At 41.6% G+C, this 17114-nt stretch overlaps 1 protein-coding gene across 1 annotated transcript in view; it reads left to right on the forward strand.

Annotated features, from left to right (window-relative positions):
* The window catches only part of ADAM28 (ADAM metallopeptidase domain 28), a 54850-nt gene that overhangs the window by 11429 nt on the left and 26307 nt on the right, over nucleotides 1–17114 (forward strand). Inside the window, exons 3-7 of the mRNA XM_020780350.3 lie at nucleotides 1498–1574; nucleotides 4938–5016; nucleotides 11537–11613; nucleotides 13939–14134; nucleotides 15763–15825. Of these exons, the coding sequence (XP_020636009.3) occupies nucleotides 1498–1574; nucleotides 4938–5016; nucleotides 11537–11613; nucleotides 13939–14134; nucleotides 15763–15825 (492 nt within the window). The remainder of the gene's footprint in view (nucleotides 1–1497; nucleotides 1575–4937; nucleotides 5017–11536; nucleotides 11614–13938; nucleotides 14135–15762; nucleotides 15826–17114) is intronic.

The raw sequence follows: 17114 nt of genomic DNA on the forward strand, positions 1-17114 counted from the left end.
TGAAATGTTAGGAAGAACAACCTTCAGAACATGGCCAAAGAGCCTGAAAAATCCACAACAACCACAGGAAATGACTTCTTGGTCACTGCAACAGAATAAACCAGCAGAGGGATTGGGTGCTTTTTTAGATTCAGGCTAAAGTCCATGTGGACTGGTAGTGGTGACCAGGCAGCTGGGGGGCAGTGAGCGAATGAAAGGGTAGGCAAAGGCACAATTGGGTAGGCGAGGGGCAAGGAAGTGAGGGGGTGACTGGGCGGGCAAAAGGGTAAAGGACTGGGCATCAGCTTTTTCTCTCTTTTCCAAGCTCAGAACGTTCAGTTTTTTTAAAAAAATTCCTGCTACTGTATATGGTAACAGGAATAAAATGGAGCGTTCACATATATGCAATTGATTCCAACGAAGCCAGCCCAAAATAAATGGACCTCTGGCAGAAGAGCGGAAACACTCGCTCCCCTGGCACAGTGTTCCAAGCATGCACGTACCTAGTGTGTACGCTAAAATGTAAATAAATTTTTAACAAAGATCCCAGTAGAACAATGGGTGTTTTTGTCAGTGGGATCAAGCCCAAATTTTCTAGAAGTTGGAACAGGCTTGGGAAAAGTGTCCATTTGAAGTCTTCATTAAAAAAATAAAAATAAAATTTAGCATTTAAACTCCACAGGCTTTCAGAAATTCAGGCTCCTGGTCTACAATCCAGAGAACTGTATGATTGTATGTCCAGAGTGTTTACTTGTTAGTATTTGTGCCACCCTGTTTTATAAAACTGAGACATCCATTTATGCATGCGCTGGACCTCCTTCCACAGTCTGAAAAAGACCTCGGAGAAGTTGCTTCTCAAGACTAGAGTTCCGAAACTCCCCCAAGTTTCCAAACTCTGCTGGTGTGCATCTGGTCCAGCATGGAAGAGTGGGTATTAATTTAAAACCCACTGTCATGGAGTCATTTCAGATCATAAACAGTGGCTTCATGGAGCCCAAGTTCAGGTTCTTCACCGGCCTCCTGGTTCTTGCTGGAGGAACTTCTGCTACTTTCTCCTCCTCTTCCTGCTTCTCCGACAAGAGATTGCAAGGAGGGTGTCCCATCTTAGTTTATAGCAGTGGAGTGGTCACTTAGGTGTAAGTGAGAAAGAAAAGGGGAAAAGACAGGAGACAGATTTGCATAGATGTGCATTGATACAAATGCATTGATGTTGATGAACATTCTGAAATAATCAGTATAATTTAAACATATTTGCAGTGCATCTCCTGATACGGGGGGGGGGGGGGGGACTGTGACTCTGAGACCTCTATACCTAATTAGTCTGCTATCTGGTAATATGCAGTTTCAAGGCGCCTGGTTCTTCCTGCTTATGGATTTTTTTTTACTTTAACTTCCAATTTCTGCTGAACAGCTCCTCAAAATATGGGATAGCATAAAACAGAGGACTGTCCCTTGCGAAGTCTAGCAGGTGGCCATCTCTGGCTTGTGGCTTCATCCAAGAAATTCTTTAAATTACAGGCCAAATATGACGAGGCCATGCAGTACGAAATTAAAGTGAACGGGCAGAAGGTGGTTCTTCATCTAGAAAAAAACAAGTAAGTTAACAGAGAAAATTTTTATCATTTGTTACACTGAGAGTCAATAATGGCAGCTAAGTTCATTCTTGCAATGATACACTTTTTCTGCAGTTGTTATTATGCTGGTGCAGAGAGGACCTGATCAGGATCAAAGCAGCCTGTCTATAAAACATGGAAATCTTAATCTTAACTGGCTGTTAATGCAGTTAAGATTATGTGTTTATGTGTGTGTGCATCTGTGCATGCCTATGCGAGAGAGAGAGAGAGAGAGAGAGAGAGAGAGAGAGAGAGAGAGAGAGAGGGAATGGATGAAATGCACAGAAGGATGGGCTATGTTGGCAGATCTAATCTAAGGCTGACCACACAGGTCAAAATCTGGAGTAGCAACCCTTGAGCTGTGCAGTCCTCTTGCATTTGGGGGCAGGTGGAAAATATTACATGGAGAAAAATGATCCCAGATCATCATCTGTTTGAGATCTCCTCCTCATTATTTGCACCATTCTTTGAAACCATAGCATTTCAATTCTGATAAAGATTAAGGGCTCTCAGTCAGAACTGCAGATTGAGACATTAATAAAAGTAATGCTAAGTACAATGGCCACTTAGCGAGTATCTGCATAATAACTAACCTGCCAAACAGGTTTTTTTTTTTTTTGCCTTTTCACTTGCTGTACTGGGGAGGGCTCAGCATTCTTTGGTGAAAGCTTTATTTCAATACAAGGCAATAGCAGACTTTCACTGAAATTATTTCCCATACCTTTGTACCTACCAGATTTTCTCACCTGCAAACAAAGACAGGTTTTTGCATTACCTGTTGACAGGGAAATCTAGACCTGTTTTGTTCTTCCAGTCTTCCCTCTGTTGGGAAATCCTCGTTCTGTGGTCTTAAAACCTGGTTATCCATTTGCTGAGTTTGGAAATCAGTGAATTTAATACATAACACTTCCTTCTTTTGAAACAGATTGCATTCTAATGTGGAGCCTGAATGCATGGGTTCAATTTAAAAAAAACAACAACACATTTTACCCCTCTTCTAAGACACTTGGGGGCCATGATATTGAGGGACAAACAATTAAAAGTATTACCATCTTCACCCCCCCTCACTAGCACCACATCACCATTTTCATTTCTTTAATCAGGAGTGGACAAAATCCAAGGGTTCAAGCATCCAAGGCCAGATTTTTTCAAACCCAGGATTCTGCAAGGGTGACACCAGGCAGTCTAAATAAAACAGGAAATGGTTGCAAGCTCACTCCTCTTTAGATTATTTTAGACTTTTGCTTTAAGTCTTCCAAGATTAGGTTAAAACAAGGTATGCAACCACCTGCATCTTGTTTTAGAGGAAAATTGCACCTCCTGATGGCACCATTCTCCAGGGATTTTGGGGGGACAGGTGGGGGAGGAGGAGGAATCCAACTGGAAGAATTTTTAAGGGAAGGTCCAGCTCTCTGCACTGCATGATTCCAACCCTAACTGAAATATTAACTCTGAATGAATCCTACAATTCTCAAAGTGATAAACAAACAAAACCAGTATAGGCATTATACCATGAATAAATGAACGAATAATTCAATATTAAAAAGATAAAGCGTGCCCATCAACTGAAATTTGGGTACCTCAAAGATAAATGATAATCCCTCCTCATGGATCTAACAAACTCTGTACAATGGGCTATTGTAAAAAAAGAGGCATTGTCTGTATTTTGATGAAGTATTGAGTTTTTTCCCCCCTGCACGTTCCTGTTTCTGCAATAGAAGTGTGCCAGATCAGTTCTTCCAGACTTTTTACATAAACAACACCCATATTTTATTCCCCAGGTTGATTGTGTACTGGGGGACTATGGGGTTGGGAATCCCCACATGACGAGATGGCCATGAGCATGGCTGATCCATTATCTATATTTTGAAGGGCTTCTAGAAAAATATATTTCCAATGTGTGTGAAACCAGCAATAGCCCAATTCTGCCAAGAGAGGAACATGTGGCATATATATATTTCAATTAAATAGGTAGAGGTAAAGGTTCCCCTTGACATTTTTTTAGTCCAGTCGTGTCCAACTCTAAGGGGCGGCGCTCATCCCGCTTTTCAAGCCATAGAGCCAGCACCTGTCCAAAGACAGTTTCCGTTGTCACATGGCCACCGTGACTAGGGAACACCATTTTACCTTCCCACTGAGGTGGTACCTATTTATCTACTCTTATTTACATGCTTTCGAACTGCTAGGTTGGCGAGGAGCTGGGACAAAGTGACGGGAGCTCACTCCGTCGCATGGATTCAATCTTATGACTGCTGGTCTTCTGATAATTGAATAAATACTATTCAATATGACTTACATACATTTAAATACATAAACAAAATATGGTAAAAGAATGTCACAAAAAGGGAGGCAACGTAGAGCACCACACACATACAACCACAAGATGGAAGGAAGCTCAGACCACAGACGTTGGGGGGGGGTGTCAAAGGAGGAAATCTTACATCCTGAATGGATCAGATATTTATAGTTCAGAAAATGTTAAATGTTGTCAGGCTAACAACATTGAACATTTAACAGTCCTACTTCGCTCTGAAAATTGGTTTGCTCCATTAGTAGTTAATTTTTAGGCTATGCTTTTGTATCTTGTTTTTAGGGTCTCTCTGTGTGTGTGTGTGTGTGTGTGTGTGTGTGTGTGTGTGTGTGTGTGTGTGTGTGTGTGTGTGCGCGCGTGTGCGTGTGCGTGTGCGTGTGCGTGTGCGTGTAGTTGTTTTAACTGCTTGTAAACCATCCAAAATAGTGTTTTGGCACTAATGGAATAGTTTGTAAGTCATATCAAATAGTATGAATAGTATCCTTGCCCTAAATTATATAAAAAAAGTAGTAAGCATAATGATGGTCGTAGTGGTGGAGGTGGTGACTTACGGGAGAAAAGATAGTTGATGTATATATGCAAAACATTTTCTTTCTATCCAGATGTGCAAAATATTCCATGTGAACAAGAAGGGTCAGTGTCTCTGTTTCTCTGTGAGTGTCTGAATGTGTGGGCATTTGTTTAAAGCAGTAGAGAGAGCATGCAACCATCCAAACATTGTTGGACTACAAATCCCATCATACCTCACCAGTGGAGATACTGGTCAAGCCTGCTGGGAGTTGCAACCCAGCAATAGCTAGAGGGCCACAGGTTGCTCGCCGTTCTTTTAAACCCTACCAACCCCATACCCTTTATTGGAAATATGTATCAAGCAGAGGTTTAAAGGCTTGCCTTTCTCTTTGATATTCTACTCTGATGTTAAAAATAGTCACTAAATCTCATGAGGAATATAAAGTGGTGGACTCATTATGTCATTATCTCTGTTCCAACTTAATTTCTGGCTTGAATAATAAATTCTATTATATTCTTTCCAGGGAGCTTTTTTCCAAAGACTACACCGAGACTCATTACTCCCCAGATGGCAGAGAAATTACAACAACCCCTCAGACTGAGGTAATGTTAAAAGCATGCTCGGTTGCCCTACTTTTGCTTTCTTAATTTGAGCAGTACCATTTGTGTTAACCAAGTTTTTGTTGAGCTTGGTAAACAAATGGGAATCAGAAATCGATGCCAGGATTACTTCCAAGTTCCTGGTAGGGCTCAAGCTATCTTCTACTCAAACCCCTGCTTTATAGTCCATCTTCTGTCTAGATAGCTCAGTAGTTTAGGAATTGGGAGTTCAATTCTCCACTGTGCATTCTGGGAGAAGAGCCAGCCTGGGTGGCCTTGGGCAAGCTGCAGAGTCCCAAGGTTGCCCCTAGAGGAAAGGAAGGGTAAAACACTTCTGAGTATTCTCTATCTGGAAAACTGAGAAAAAGGGTTACCATAAGTCAGAATTGATTTGACAGCACATGATTATTATTAGCTGGATGATAACAGCTCGCTGGCTGTAGAGCCAGAGGTTGGGACTTCACTTCCCATTGTCCCTCTATGTGACCTTGGGCAAGCTGCACAGTATCGTGAGGACCCCAGATGATGAGAAGGGTAAATTATTTCTACCTGGAAAACCATGGAAATGGTTGTCGTAACTCAGAATTGTTACGACAATTGTGCATGTTGATGATATTGTGCATGGTAACTCACAGTTGTTACGACGATTGTGCATGGTGATGATGATGATAAAGCAAGAGGTAGAGAATGTGATGCTTGCAGTTGATGTCCCACCAAAGTTTTTTTTAAAATGTATCTGTGGGGGGGTCTGTATGTATGTGTGTGTGTGTGACAGGATCGCTATCCAGGTTCAAATAAACATGGCAGTCATTTCATAGTTTTAAATGATCCCATAGTGAGGCTGAACCACATTTCTAAAAGTTTGTACTACTGAAGCCGCGATGCCTTGATGGGGCTGTCCTCTAGAGAGGTGAATTTGGTGGGTAGAATAGTTTGTGATAGGAACAGAACATTCTACATTCCTTGCTTCTCTTTTTTGGGTTGCCAGCCCTTCCCCTTGATTCGTCAGGTCCCCTCAGACTGTTTGGTATCAACCCTGTTCCTTCCACACTGATCTTGTGTTCTTCCAAACAGCCATGAATTACGAACTGTAACAACGCATTTGTTTGAAATTCAATAATGTCTTGTTGGCATTTGTCTGCAAAAAATATCTTTTGGCATTCAGCGTACAGCAGGCAATGTTTCTGTCTTTTATAGACATTTAGTACCTCTGCAGTTTTAGAACAGTTCTAAGCCAGCTATGTTTTAGGCCAAACATTTCCATCCGTATCTTGACTTGGGATCAGCACTGTATTCAGCACCACGTAATTTTCATTTTGGTGGGGTGAACAGTTTAATTGGCCTTAGTATCAACTACAGGTACTCTCTGGCTTCTGTTTGTTCTCTGAGACCGACTGCCTTTTGAAGTCCAGAGATTCTAGAAAAATAGCTTGATATGCCTTGCGGACAGCTGTTCACACATCTGCTTAAAAACATAGCCAGCCACCAGAGTCTGGACAAGTTCACTTTTTGCTCCTGGAATCTTGCTGAAGGATTCTGGACACTGTAGTACACAACAGTATATTTTCCCAGGCTCTAGAAGTGGCTGAACAACCTCTGTTGAGTCAAGACTCAAGACCAATGGAAGGATGGACAGAAGTTGTTCTTTACTTAGTACACTACAAACAATGGAATTCGTTCCTGAGAGAAGTCATAGTGGCCACCATCTTAGTCAGGGATAAAAGGGGGCTAAGGAAACTCAGGGAGAGAGATATGATGGCTACATCTATTAGCTCCAGAATCAGAGCCTATATGCCTGTCCATACTGGTTGCTATCTGTGAACATAGCAATGAGCAGCTCAGTTGACTTATGGGTCCAGCCCCTAAAATTTTCAATGGTTGGCATGGCACGGTTTCCCCTTTGGAAAGATTTGGGTTTTTTTCTTAGAAAACAAGAAAACAAGAGTCCAAACATGCAATAACAACCTGAAAAGAGTTCAAAACATTTATTTCTCTGAGATATGCTGCTTATGCTCATGTGATATTGACCCTTCAGATGATGTGGGATGTGTAACCAGCTCCTGGCCATGGAGTTGCCCCGATATACCCCTCCAGGCACTTCTGTCTTCCTTCAGTGAATGACAGGCAACAAGGGGATCTCCGAAGGCCAGATTAGGGTCCCCAACATTAGAGATGATTGGGCTTTTCCTTCTCGGAATCTAAGGAGTAGGTTGGAACACAGGTATTGCTCACCTGCCCGCTCCAGTGTAGTGTAGTGGATAGAATGTCAGGTTAGGATAGAGGAGACCTGGGTTCAAATCCCTGTTTGGCCATGGAAACTCACTGATGGGTGGCAATAGCAGAAGCAGTCCTGAAGTTGGTTGTTGTGGGTTTTCCAGGCTGTTTGGCCATGCTCTGAACATGGCCAAACAACCCGAAAAACCCACAACAACCATCAAATCCTGGCTGTGAAAGCCTTTGAGAACACATTCCTTAAGTGTATCATAATTGTAGAAACCATTCTAGGGTTACCATAAATCAGAACCGACTTGATGGCACATAACACACAAATCCTGCAGATTGGTAGCTTGTCTAAATTTTGTAGTTGTGTAGGCTGTAGAGGAGGGTATGAACTGACAGTTCAGCAGTTTGTGTGGGTTGTTTAGTGGCTGAACAGGTGTATGGTCTTCGCAGCCCTGCCTTCCCTACCAGGCGCCTACTCAGAGGTATTGCACCCTGCTTTCCTGCCCTCCTCCTCTGGGCACTGCCTCCGAGTGGGTGCCCAACAGAGGAGGCGGGGCTGTGAATTGCCAAACACCTATTCAGCCACTAAACAAACTGGCATGAACTGCTGAATCGGCGTCCATGACAGTCTCTGGTAGGCTGCATGTAAAAATTCATCTGCTAGGTAAATACCATAGAAAAATGGGTGCACTACAGATGGCAATGCCTAAATGTAGGCATGTTAGATAAAGTTGCCTGGGTATAAATATCAATAGTCATAAAAGGTTTGCTTGACTCTTTAAAAAAATGGAAGTTAACTGAGGGATGGTTTTAGCATGGAATATTTATGTTATGGGAAGACATTAACAGGTTCTTATATTCTGCCTGGCTAATTTGGAGTCCACAGGATAAAAGTTAAAGACTACTTAAACCAATATTCTGTCCCTAATCCTAATCAAGACCCACTAATTGACGTAAGCTGGTTATCTGGAACAAATCTTTCCCCATAAAAGAAACATTTGTCCTGCACTCGAGGGTCACTGGGATTCCTTGAGAAAAGGGCAGGGCACTCGCTGCCTGAACCCAAATATTGCCCGTTTTCCTACATGATCTAACTGAATGAGATATTCATTTCATAGTGTTCAGCTTCAGCAGGTACCTCCCGCAGCAGATGTTTTGCAGGTTATTCCAGATGGTTTCGCTAGACCGTGAAAATCGGTTCCTCAATTATAAGCACAAAGGCACTCACTGTGTCAAGTTCCTTTTTGAAGAAAATTAATCAACTACATTTGCAGGGGGCTGAAAGCACTTTCCATTTTTAAGCAACATAAATTGTCACATCACCGGTGCCTCTCATCATTCATTTCACTAAAATAACCCCATTCCATGGTAGGATAGTGGTTAATTAATTAATTAGTGTGGGACTTCAGAAATCCAGTTTCTTCTTCCCAGTCGGAGAATCATTCACTCTCTAAGCTATGCCTGCTTAAGAGGGTAGTTGTTAAGCTAAGAGAAGGGTGGAAGGCAATGATTGACTCAGCTTTGAGATCACTGAAGAAAATAAAGGAGGGAAAGGTTAAGAAATAAATTAGCCATTAAGGATAAATTGCATCTCCATCATTCGATACAATATTCCTTTGTATGCTAGCTGCAGGGCCATAGGTTGCCATAGAGTGTTTGAAGACGCGATGGCCAGGATTTGAACATTACTAGCATCCTGAACATTCACTCCTGTGTCAAAAAGGACATTGTCACCTTGGAAGCTCATTGGTATTATGTGTAGTCAGGTGGCATCTGACTTATGGTGATCTTAATAGGATTTTCAAGGTACATGAAATAATGAAATATACTTAAGAAATAGCATTACTGGTGCTACAACCCCTGTGTGTTTCCATGGCTCAGTAGGGGATTCAAACTCAGGTCTTCTGAGTCCTAGCCTGCTACTCCACCTGCTACACAACACTGGCTTTTGGACTCTCGTTATTAGGCATTCATATTCAGTTCTCTTTCCTCTTAATCCCATTCTTCTCACCTTCCTATCCCCACATGTGTTCCCATTTCCACCCCTAAATTCACCACTCTCCAGTTTCACCTGGTCCCACATCCAGAGTTTTAATAGTTCAACACCTTTCTTATTGATTCATAAGCATATTTTGATATGGCTGAATTAAAAAGAGGACTGAATGAAACTGGAATTTTAATGCATGATCTGCACAGGCCGAATTTGATAACAGATGTTAAGAGGATGATTTTATACTCATCTGCCACCCTATGTAGCACCACAAACATGGGTGAATATTCAAGGACAGACTTCTAAGAGCGAATGACTTAGACTTTTGCCTTAGATGGGTAAATTAGCCTCGAGCACAAGCGTTGCTTTTTCACACGTTCAGATTGTTAAAATGAAGTTTGTTCTATATATCTAAAGGAATTATGAATGGTTTGTATAAAGACTGAACAGCATTCTCACCCATCTCCGGGTTCGAGCTGGAAGACCTCCTTTTATATTCTCATGATTCCTTTTGCATTCTCATGACTGTGGTTGACAGTCATGAAATTTGGGTGCAGACTGTGGTTTTATGTAGACAAATGACACGAAGGTGGATGCAAACAACACACTATGATCATTGCACAATTGTTTTATTTCTTCTCTCAATGAATATGTCACCACCATATGCATTGACCATGAGGATGCACATGTAGGACGCACATATGTATACATTCTGTGTTAACTTGCCCCATAGTGTCCCTATACATTGCATAAGATACATCTGATTTGTGGCCAGTGTTTTTATGCAGCTGTTACCAAATGGATGAAGAGGGGGAAGAAGTTGGGGGGAGAATTTTGTTTCAGTTTCTTTTGTGTCGAAAACATAATAAAATTTGCAGAATTCAAGTCTTGAGAGAAAGTAAATTGGATTTGCCCATTCTGGCGCAAGCTTCCTTTCAGTTCATTTCTAATCTGAATTTATTGAAAATTGCAAGATTTGCACTTGAACGAAAGAGCAACTGCCTGTTTGTCCATCCCTAACCAACATGCTTTTGATCAAAGTTTACACCCAGTGAAAAATGGTGATCAAAGCACTCAAAACTAGTGATGCATTGGGGGCTGAAGCAGTAAGGGGAGTTCTGGTTATGGAAAAAAACCACTTGTATACGAAGGCAAGACATGTCCATGGTCTGTGTGTTATTTTTAACTCCTGCATTCGCTGTGCTCAGCAAATTTGTTCGTTAACATGATGCAGAATCATACGGTTGTTGAGCCAAATGTTCCTTAGACTGACATCAGCACATTTGCAAACATTTGGGAGCTGCTGTTTTGTAGTTCCAAGGAAGGGGGGAATGTCCTTTATTCAGGGTGTGGAAAATATGCCCTTACAGACATTTGTGTACTACATCCCCCATCATCCCTCAGCATTAATCACGGTAACTGGAAATGCAGGGAGTTGGAGTTCAGCAGCCTTTAGAGGCCACAGGTCCCCCTCCTCAAATGGAAGAGATCATTATTCAGGTCAGTGAGTTGGAAGAGAATGTTTCCTGACAAAGCCAGGGAAGAGGTTTATTATTTCATGTATTCATTTATTTAAAATATGAAATAATAAAGTCATATTTTATAAATGTTAAATAATAAAGTTATGCTTTAGTTCCTGCAAAAGGATGTTTACAAAACGGCAAACAGTTGCGAGGATGTAAGGATAGTTGTAAGACGTGAGGATACTTGAAGAATCTCATCTTTACAAATTTTGACATCAAGAAACTTGATTCATACCTGCTAAACTGGCTTTGTCAACATGTTGGCCTTCATATGTGTTAGCCTACAGTTTCTGGAATTCTTGACCATTGTCCATGTTAGCTGACATCTAAAATATCTGAGGGGCACCAAGCTGAGGAAGGCCTCCAGATGTTTTTGGACTTCAACTCCCAGAAATCCTGGCCAGCAGAGGTGGTGGTGAATCTCTGGGAGTTGTAGTCCAAGAACATCTGGAGGCCCAAGGTTGGTGACTACTGATCTAAGGGACAAAAGTTTTCCTCCGACATAGGACCTACACAACATTCGCCATATTGATATGCCCAGCAATTCAGTAACATTGTTCTGTTGCTGTGCCTATACATTTTAATGTAGTTTGTTAATGCCCTAGGTTGACGGGTGGAAGAGAACAGGAGATACTGATTTTCTATCCCAGGGGCCAAAAAGGCTCTAGGCTCGCCCAGATGTTCTTTATTGCAATGCTGTACAAATGAGCAGAACAGAACAGCAGAAGTGCTCGCAAAACCACTCACTAGGCAAAACTCACCTGTATGAGCCTTTTTCTCCACGCAGGATCACTGCTATTATGAAGGGCACATCCACGATGATGCCGGCTCCGCTGCAAGCATCAGTGCATGCCATGGTTTGAGGTAAGATAACCAGCATTTTTAAAATATTGAAAATAGCAAGGTGGTAGTCCTTAGTGGGTGCTGTTGCTATAGCTAAGAAGAAGAAAAAGAAGTGCTACCAAGTCAGTTCTGACTTATGGTGACCCTCTTTCAGGGTTTTCGAGGGAGAGAAGACTCAGAGGTGCTTTACCCTTCCCTTCCACTGGGGGTGCCCCAGGACTGTGCAGTTTGCCCAAGGCCACCCAGGCTGGCTCTTCTCCCTGCAGGCACTGTGGGGGAAATCAAACTCCCAACCTCCGGCTCTGCAGCCAGATAGTATTTGATCATTACTTCTTCCTTCATTTACTATTAGAGATGGTCAGAAACTGCCAGTACAGTGGGGTCTTGACTTGAGAACTTAATCCGTATTGGAAGGCGGTTCTCAAGTCAAAAAGTTCTCAGGTCAAATCTGCATTTCCCATAGGAATGCATTGAGAACCATTTGATCCGTATCTGCTCTTTTCCGTCCATAGAAACTAATGGGAAGCTGCTATTCCGCCTTCGACCACTAGAGGGGGATATTTTGTTTCTTTTTTTCTTAGGTCAAGAATGGTTCAGGGAAGGCAGGGAAAATACAGTCCAGGCAGTACAGTACCAGGCAGTCCGAAGACTGTCTCCCAATCCACTCTCTAAACGCTGGGAGGAGTGAGGAAGCAGACAGGCACCCCTTTCACTGGCCAACAGTTAACTGAAAGTTCAAATTTTGCACTTGCCCTGCCTCCCACGTGGGTTTTTTTCAGTTCTTAACTCAAATCTAAGTATGTAAGTCAAGTCAATATTTTCCTATGAGAGCGGTTCTTAAGTCAAAATGTTCTTAACTCAAGCCGTTCTTAAGTCAAGACCCCACTGTATGGTGGTCTGTCCCCATTCGTTTACCGCTGTAGTAGGTGTTTGGCAGTTCAAGCATCTTGCGCCCTCTGATGGGCTCCATCTTGGAAGTGTCACAGCTCCTCTAGGCATCGATTCTGAGTGGGAGCCTGCCAGAGGGGGTGGGTACCAAACCACCAAACATGTGGTGTGGTGGTAAATTAACTGGGCTGAACCACCAAACCAGTGGATTATGACCATCACTATTTACTGTTCATTTAGCATTGTTTTAATTATTTATATCATAATTCCCATTTAATAATTATTATTTATGGAACTCAGTTAATCACCTATGGCTAGTATCTTGTTCACATCAGTATAACATAAATAAATAAATAAATAAATAAATAAATAAATAAAGAAAGAAAGAAAGAAAGAAAGAAAGAAAGAAAGAAAGAAAGAAAGAAAGAAAGAAAGAAAGAAAGAAAGAAAGTTATGCCTGCATCCTTCTCAGCTAAAAATGGCTGTGTTGTGCAGTTGTACAACTGGGCGCATATCCTTGGCTGAACTGATTGTGCAACAGGACAACAGAATTGCTTCAGGGATAATATGTCTGCCTTAGTACTAGCACAACTCCTGCATGCACACCCTTGATTTGCATGCAACGTTTGCCATATATATGTCTTTCTGATCACCATATTGACGTTTAGCAAGGACTGGGATTAATATTACTACTCCTCATGTTATAGTAATGGCCAACCCAAAAGGTACAACAGTCACTGTGCGAGCTTTTTAAAGACATCCAAGTTCCTCCTTCAGGCAAAGCTATTACAGAGAGTAAGAACAGGAAAATGAGGGTCTGAGATGGTTTAACAGGAAAGCCAGGAAAGCCCTCTTAACTTCATGAACGTTAAGATGTTATGGAGGAAAGGCTTTGCAGATGCAAGCAGAACTCATCAGATACTGGACTGCCTCCAAAATGGCCTGTATCTTGCAGTTCTTGTTATCAGAAGTAATAAAACAGTGTGTCTGCATTTATAACATTGCAAGGTAGGACAGAATGCCTGTTGATCAAAGCTAGCAACCCATCACTCCTCTTTTTAATAACTCTTCAGAGCCTATTTTTAAATTCCTTACAAGACAGGCGAAAATGGAAGAACCTGTCTAAGATCAGGCAAGGAGACTCAGATCAACTCTATTTTCCAGTTTAGTAAAGATTGAACCAAACAGAGAGAAGGTCAGAAATACTCCTTGGTTTATTGAATGAACAAATAAACCACTGCTTAATGAACTGATCAGGATCCTAGGAACAGGGTGCTGGGGCAGCTTGCAGGAAAAGGAGATTGTGTGGTCCACCTTGAATAGCCTTAGCCTTTCCTTGGCCCTTCACCATCTATGAGAAGGCAAACCAAGTTTGCTTTGTGACAAAATGTAGAACTGGCCAGGCAGCTGCAAGAGAGAGAAATTCAGATTAATCAATACGTTTTCACCATTTTACAGAGGGTATTTCAAGAGTCGTGGCAAGAGGTATGTTATTGAACCACTGAAGCTCTCAGACAGTGAAGCCCATGCAGTCTTCAGATACGAGAGTCTAGAACAAGAAGATGAGACTCCCAAGATCTGTGGGGTAACCAACACTACATGGCAGTCAGAGGAACCCATCAAGAAGACCTCCAGGATGAGCACAAGTTCTGAAGTAAGTCTTATTCTAGAATCTCAAGCATTGAAGACAGTTTGAGAACAAGGATGGTGTTCAGTTTTGTCTTCTGCACCTGAATGGAGCAAATCTTCTCTTTCTTCTCTCTCCCAAGCATGAGGGAGAAAAGTCAATGTTTTTGTCTCTTTTGGGCAAAGCCATTGAAACTTGCTGAATGATATGTCAGCAATTTATGCCAACTCCACTGATTCCATGAATCTGCTCTAGTTGAGAACAGCAATTGGATGTATGCCTTCACATGTATAAAGTCCTAAATGCAAGGCTTGGCATCTTCGTTGCAAATGAAACTCAAGCTGCTTTATTAGCAAACAACCAGTGAACCAACTGAAAACAACTAAACAACCAGGAAACACAAGCTCACCCCTAGATCATGGGCCCAAAGTACAGGTGATCTAACACAGTATGAGGTAGTTGAGACAGATGCATGTATTTTTCCATCTACCTAGAGAAAGAGAAAGATTGTACTAGTTCTAATTAAATTCATGGCTTGGAAGATTTTTTTTTGATTATCATTTTAGGTAGTGTTGAAAAGACCACCTTTCTTTCAGGTTTTTTAAGGGGGCGTCACATTAAAAAGAAGGCATGCATATTGGTCCATTCAGAGTGAGGTCATGGCGGTGTAGGAAGCATGGTGCTTACTAGAGATGGGGGAATTCGTGTTTGTATATGAATATAAATATCCCCATGCAGCTGGACTTAACAAGGATCTGGTGGCAGTGGTGGCCCCGCTCATCCTTCCAATTGCACCTGGAGCACCACTCTCTCCCTGCTCGACTGGCCACTCCAGGCAGGGGGAGGGAGGATGAGTCTCCCTGCACGGCTGCTGAGTGGCCTGCTGAGCGGGAAGAGAGCAGCACTCCAAGAACAATTGGAAGGGTGAGCAGGGCCACCGGCAGATGTGTGAGTGGGCCCTTGTTAAGATAAGCTGCGTGGGGATATTCGTATATGAATACAAATGCCCCCATCTCTAGTCCTTACTCTTAATTAGCTTTGTTTGGCTTCATTGATTTAATCTCACAGGCATATCCCAGAGGAGTGATAGCTCTGTACATTTCCAACATATTCCCTAATGGGCTAACCTTGAACACTCACAAAGTAGAATGAAATTCTTATTTCAGAACATATTCTTCCCCTCTTACAAAAGCATTACTTCCTCGTTCATGGTCCTTAGACTTTATGCTATGCCAGCTAATTGCACATGGAGAGCTATTTTGAGCTCTAGATATTTGCATTTCAGCATTTTCAAAATGACGGCAGTCTAGTGCAATAAACAAATATGGCACGATTTTCGTTATGAAGAAAGTGTCCCATCCCCCCAAAATATATCTCCACGTCCTAGTAGAATTTTTAAGAAGGAGATAGTCATCATTTCTGTTGATGACTCATGTTGTATTTCTTTCACTTATGAAAAAGAGAATCTTTACATTCCTTAAACTCAACATATTTAACAAGCTTTACCCATAGACATGCTTTACTATGCAGAGCTGGTATCTCAGGATTTGTGTACTTTCATCTGGCTGTAAAACAGTAATATTTAGGTTATCTGATGAGCTGACAGCTGGGGAACAAGAAAACTGAACCACCTTCATTTGATCTTTTTTGTGCAGAAGAAGGCATACATGCAGGCCCGGAAATATGTTGAACTTTATATAGCTGTAGACAACACAGTGGTAAGTATAAATGAATGAATGCTTCCTCATTCATTCATTCATTCATTCATTCATTCATTCATTCATTCATTCATTCATTCATTCACAGAGTTTGTTTACTTGACAAAGCATCTTTCCTTCTTTTTCTGATGTTCAGGGGCTGAGGGTGCAAGTGTTTATGGATCCAAAATAGGGCACAAGTGCTTATGGATCCAAAACCTCCATCCAATCAGTTTTGAGACAACTCCAAGAAGTAGAAATGAAATAAAATAAAATTCTTAGGGGAAACACAAAAGAAAAGGAATCCCCCTGCCAACTGCCTGATGAGAAATAAACATTCTTAGTAGCCATGAAATACCTATTAAAAATTGGAGGAAGCACAAAGGTATCAGGAGGAGTTGCATGAAAACACTGGAATCCTGAATCACTGCATTCCAACATGGCAACATTTTGTTGCAAGTTCCATTTGAAAGTCTTGCTAAATGAGAACAAAGCTCAGTGTTCCATCTGGTATGAGTCTTTAAATTTTCAGTGTCCACTTTGGAAACTGATAACCACAGCAGCCTGGAGGATTCAGGAACTTGCAGATCAAGCTCATTTCTGAATTCTGCTGATATATTTTGCTTACCATATAACGACTATAATAAAATTAATGAGCAACCGTAACAAAACACAACAGGATTAAGCAGAATAAACCCAATAAAATCCAGTGAATTCTTTTTTAATGCTTTGGCATTTAACTTGGTGCCAGAAAGACTCTTGTTTGGATGCTGGATAGAATACAACAACAAAATAGACTCTTGCTGGTTAGAATTCAATGTGAAGAATTTGGTATGAATCCTGTGAATGAATTTGGAACAAAGATACACATCTGAAATTTCCTCACAAGGGTGTTCGTTTACTGGTTCTTACTCAGGTTAATATCCCACTGTCTCTTTCTACTACATAAAACTGTGGTTCCCAACTTTGTGTTCCCAGATGTTTGGGACTAAAACTCCCAAAGTCTTCACCACTAGTTGTGCTGGCCAGGATTTCTGGGAGTTGTAGTCCAAAAACTTCTGGGGACCCAAGGTTGGGGACCAATGCAGAGGAAAAGATAATCTATTTTTTTCAAACAGGAGCTTGTCTCAATCCATTTTCGGCAAATGATCCTGCTTCTGTTTTATGAATGGTCAGTTGCGAGATACCACAGTGTTGTTTCTATATCTGATGTCTCAGGTCTGTAGTACTGAAGAATCTGCCCTTCTAGAGGGACAAAATTGAAAGAAGAGGAAACATGAATTGGAACTTTAATCCTGACCATCATTTTC

Source organism: Pogona vitticeps, chromosome 8 (genome assembly GCF_051106095.1).
Source record: "Pogona vitticeps strain Pit_001003342236 chromosome 8, PviZW2.1, whole genome shotgun sequence".
In the NCBI taxonomy this organism is placed as follows: Eukaryota; Metazoa; Chordata; class Lepidosauria; order Squamata; family Agamidae; genus Pogona; species Pogona vitticeps.